This window comes from Amborella trichopoda, chromosome 2, assembly GCF_054954075.1.
Source record: "Amborella trichopoda isolate Santa Cruz 75 chromosome 2, AtrichopodaSantaCruz75HAP2 v2.0, whole genome shotgun sequence".
NCBI classification, from domain to species: domain Eukaryota; kingdom Viridiplantae; phylum Streptophyta; class Magnoliopsida; order Amborellales; family Amborellaceae; genus Amborella; species Amborella trichopoda.
In genome coordinates this window covers 18,786,164-18,790,795 of record NC_142337.1, presented here as the reverse complement: position 1 = coordinate 18,790,795, position 4,632 = coordinate 18,786,164, and the positions used below count along the sequence as shown (strand labels likewise).

The following is a 4,632-nucleotide window of genomic DNA, read 5'->3' as shown; positions in this document are numbered from 1 at the left end:
TTTTCTTCCTCTTGTTCCGTCTTTTCTGTAAATTTCTTCTTTTTGTTCCATCTTTTCTGATTAGTATGGTGCTCTCTCTCTCTCTCTCTCTCTCTCTCTCTGAGCATTCATTTTGTGATGGTCAGAGTAAATGTCAATAGATGATATTTGTATTTTATTAGTAAAGGCTGGACTCTCTCTCTTTCTCTCTCCTCCACTGAACATCTTTTGTGCAAACCTCAATGATGGGAGGGGGGAGGTGAGGGGGAAGCTAACCACCCCACTACTGCAATTGATAAAGAAAATAGGGAAAAAAAAAGAAAGTAAGTTATAACATAATCCAGTTCCAACTAATTATATGAACCTAGAAAACGCTCAATATAGATTTTGTTTTAAATTTATTGGCCACTGTATGTTTAGAAGTGCGCCCTTTCTGGAGGATAGAATCAATGAAGGCTTAGAATAAATTTGAAGCACTGAAAGTTGTCCCTTCATCATTCCAAAGGGATAAAAAGGAGAGATAGTGGTGGACACCGGCCACAAAGCTCCATTATCCTCATGATGCAAAGGAGCAAACCTTTTGCAGTCCGTCATAAGCTCGCATCATTAAATCAACCACACTTCTCCTTTCCACGCCTCTCTTTACCTACCCTTCTCACCTCATCCCATCGAAAGTCTTTCAGCATAATTAGAGGTTTTTTTTAACTATTTAGAGTCGTTACACAAATCATGGTTTGCCGTTCTACTCTATCAATAGTTATAAGTCTTTATCTTTTTTCATTAATTCTAACAATGTCCTTTAGAGTCCACCACTCCTCTTTTTGAGTTTTCTACTTGAATTAACTTAACCTCCTAACATGTGTTGTATTGGATTTGCAATACACATGGTTAGTCCACTTAAATATACTTTTTTTCATTAATTATTGGAGTCATACCTAAGTTCTCTTGAATGTATTCATTTCAAATGTTGTCTCTTGTCTTGCCACTCATTTATATCAATATCCTCATTTCAACTACACTCGTCTTATAAGTATGTTGTTTATTGATCCCTAACATTCTATCCCATAAAGCAAAGTTAGTTTCACAACTGTCCCTAACATTCTGCCCCATAAAGCCAGGCTAGTTTCACAACTGTCCGATAGAACTCGCCCTTCAGCTTCATTGGTATGTGGTGAACTCATAAAACTCCAGTTACACATCTCCACTTTACCTACCCAACTCTAATTCTATGTGCGACATCTTCCACAATCTCTTTACGTTGAAAGTGCACTCTTTTTTACGTTTTTTGGCTGTCAATCTTAACTACTTCGTCTTTACTCCTATCATTATTAAATTTGCATTTTCATATATTTTGTTTCAGTCTGACTAATTTTAAAACCTTTAGATTCTAGAGTATCCCTCCAAAGTTCTAATTGTGTTAACACCATTTTGGGTTTCATCAATCAAAACTATGTCGTCTGCGGACAATATGCACCACATTACTTCATCTCATAGGTGTCTGTGTCTAGTTAAGTCACCCATAACTAAGATAAAGAGATATAGGAAAAGACCATTCACATCTCAAAACTAGAAATTAGAATAGATTGAAAAATGAAAACCATTTTAGTTTTGAACATTAGATATCTACTAGCTTACCCCATATATATATATATATATATATATATATATATATATATATATATATATATTATCTTCATCCTTATCTCTCAGGCATTTATATAAATGAATGGATGGGATGGCTTCAGCGATAATGTCAAAAGTAAGCCACTAGCCATTTGATCTAAATATGACATCTCAAAGTATTTTAGTTTTACTTTTTTTTAACAAATAATATGAATATAAATTTGGAGGGTGTCATCATCTCAATGGTATTCCTAAAAAAAATTTAAAAATAAAATAACCAAAATAATCTTAAAACTTCGAGAAATATTTCAGTTATTTTATTTTATCAGAAATGTTCTTTATAATTTTCATATACGTGAGTTTTAAGAGATGATTGGACGCCGGAAATTTGGTTTCAATATCATTTATACAAAAAGTATAAAACGGTGTTTGGGTGTGATATTGCTGTTGAAGTCATCTCAGCCGTTCATTAAGGCAAAGAAGACTTGGAGAAGAAGTAGGTGAAATATATTTTGATAGGGATGCGATGCATCGCTACTTATCCATACGGCTTCAATTTAGCAACTGAAAGCAGACTCACACCATTTCCTTTCTGCTGTGCACTTGCTCTTTGGAAACCACGCTTCCCTTTTAAGGGAAACAAACATTTCTAGTGTCTGATATAACCAATTCACCATTTTCGCCATTGCCAACTCCAATCCCTTTTTCGTCTCTCTTCAACGACGCTCTTCTTCTCTGCAAAAGCCATTAAGTTATTACGATTCAGTCAGTGTCGTTTCTAGAGAGAGAGAGATGAGGAATGGTTCAGAAGGAAAATCTCCTGCTTTAGAATTGCATTTCCTCACTCCAAAATTGGTGGATATCTCACTAAGACTCTTGGTGATACCTTTGTGCGTTGCTTCTCTATGGGTAATGGTGGACAACAGGCAGGATAATCCCGACTATGGGAAACTCGATTTCAGAAGCTTCACAGGTTTAACGTGAGTACCCAACCATTCTGGTTCTGTTTTTTCATCTTTTCTGTATTTTATTTTTCCTTTCCTTGGTTTCCCTCAATTCGACTGCTCAAGGTTATGTCCAGGTATTTGGTTTGCATCAATGCTATATCAGCTGGTTATACACTCCTTGCTTCGCTCTTCTCATGGCTCGAGGGCTTGACCAGACTATGGGTGCTCTTCATGTCTGACCAGGTCCTCTCTCTCTACCAATTAAAATGGAAGAATATCTCTCTACCAGTGTGGGAAACTACAAATCGCCCACGGGATCGGTCCATGGCTGAGCTAAGTATCTTGGGCCGAGTTCCGAGTTACTCGGTAAAGTCATGCGATTTCTGGCCGAGTCAAACAGTGTTAAAAATAAAAAAATACAAAAAAATCTCAACAAATATGTTTAAAATAAAATTAACCAAAACACTGGGCTAAAAAAATAATGAAAAATTGGATTTAAAAAAAAAAAAATTTGTGATGGGGTATATAAGAAGAAAAAAGTTTAACAAAAGTGGCAAACTTGAAATGTAGATTTAAGGTCTTTGAAAATAAAGGTTGTTTTGATGTTAGAAAAACATCTAATTGATCACCTCGACGTCGAGAAGTATAGATATGGATAAGAATAGAGATTTCAAGAGCTAAAAATAGTACATATTGCAACTCGACCGTTCATTTTCGAGACTTTCATGCGTTTATAGATCTACTTGATTTGAATATTTTTTAGAGTATAAGGTTTTATAATTAGAGATAAAAATAGATTCTCACACCATCCTAATAAATTTTTACACTAAAATTGCATCTCAGGACAAAGTTCATAAGTACACCTTGATTTGATTGTTTAAGGTTACAACATTATACAAATTACATCTTTTTAAAAATAACTCAACAAATAGGTATTCATGGCCAAAACACTATCCAATGTTTTGCAAAAAATACGGAAAACATAAAAAATATATTATTGATAATTTTTTTATTTTTCACAATTTAATATTTTTTTTAAATTTTTTTTAAGATCTCCAATTTGAACCAATTTGAAGTGGCTCATCCAGTTTTTCCACGCTGCTCTCTACCAAGTTACCTGTTGGAACATGGAAGCATATGAATTCTCATGAATTGCTATCATTGTTGGGGGTGGTGCAGGTAATGGCTTACATGATGGTTACATCAGGGGCGGTAGTTGCAGAGATACTGTACTTAGCCTACAATGGCGACAAGAGTGTAACATGGAGCGAAGCATGCGATTCTTATGGCATGTTTTGTAGGAAAGCAAAGGTTTCTTTGGTCCTCCATTTCTTGGCATTGCTCTGCTTGGTTGTGATCTCTGTCATCTCAGCCTACAGGCTCTTCTCCATGTTTGGACCGCCTTCTCTCTCTAAACCAGGAGAGAGAGAGGGAGAGAGAGAGGGAGAGGGAGAGGGAGAAGAGGTTGGTTAATGAGACTAGGGGACCTTTCCTTCTGCATGAAATAGAGTTGTGTGTGGTGGGGAAGATACATGTATGTATTGCAAGATAAAATGTCAAGGATATAATTATTATATATATACAAGGTAGGTTCTTATTATTAAGGGTGCGTTTATATAGAGCCGACACTCTAAAGAAATGCGGGTTCAATATGGAAATCTTTGATTAGAGTTAAAATATATTTTTATTTTTAATTATAAAATTTAAAGCTTTAAACATAGTGTAGATCGAACAGATCTATAAAAACTTGAATAACTTAAAAATTAATGGTCCAAAAATGCGTAACCAGATGCACTATTTCCAAAACTTGAAATCCATTTTTTTTTCTCAAGTCACATGCATCTTGATGTCGAGATGATCAATTTGATGATATTTGGGTATCAAAACAACCTCTTTTAGTGAATTTTTTGAAGTAGGTTCTAATTTGATTGTTTAGATCCTAAGCTCTATATAAATTTTTCCCAATTATTAATATTATTATTATTATTTTGTTTTTTTGGGAAATATTACGGTAGGATCTTATTAGGTTACATAGGGTAAACCCCAAGATAATATCTTCTGAGAAAACCTATTGTCATAAACT

At 34.7% G+C, this 4,632-nt stretch overlaps 1 protein-coding gene across 1 annotated transcript; it reads left to right on the top strand.

Annotated features, from left to right (window-relative positions):
• Positions 1 to 1,737: 1,737 nt before the first annotated feature.
• LOC18445698 (CASP-like protein 2D1) lies at positions 1,738 to 4,149 on the top strand. Its single transcript, XM_011629299.3, has 3 exons — positions 1,738 to 2,582; positions 2,684 to 2,792; positions 3,729 to 4,149. Exons 1-3 carry the CDS (start codon positions 2,395 to 2,397, stop codon positions 4,020 to 4,022), a joined length of 591 nt encoding a protein of 196 aa, XP_011627601.1. The 5' UTR covers positions 1,738 to 2,394; the 3' UTR covers positions 4,023 to 4,149.
• The last annotated feature ends 483 nt before the right edge of the window (positions 4,150 to 4,632 follow it).

What these genes read in the sequence shown, in the direction of transcription:
- LOC18445698 (XM_011629299.3), top strand. Translation starts at nt 2,395, where the DNA reads ATGAGGAATGGTTCAGAAGGAAAATCTCCTGCTTTAGAATTGCATTTC. An exon ending in AGAAGCTTCACAGGTTTAAC is followed by an intron (nt 2,583 to 2,683) that starts GTGAGTACCCAA and finishes GGTTATGTCCAG; the next exon opens with GTATTTGGTTTGCATCAATG. An exon ending in TGCTCTTCATGTCTGACCAG is followed by an intron (nt 2,793 to 3,728) that starts GTCCTCTCTCTC and finishes GGGGTGGTGCAG; the next exon opens with GTAATGGCTTACATGATGGT.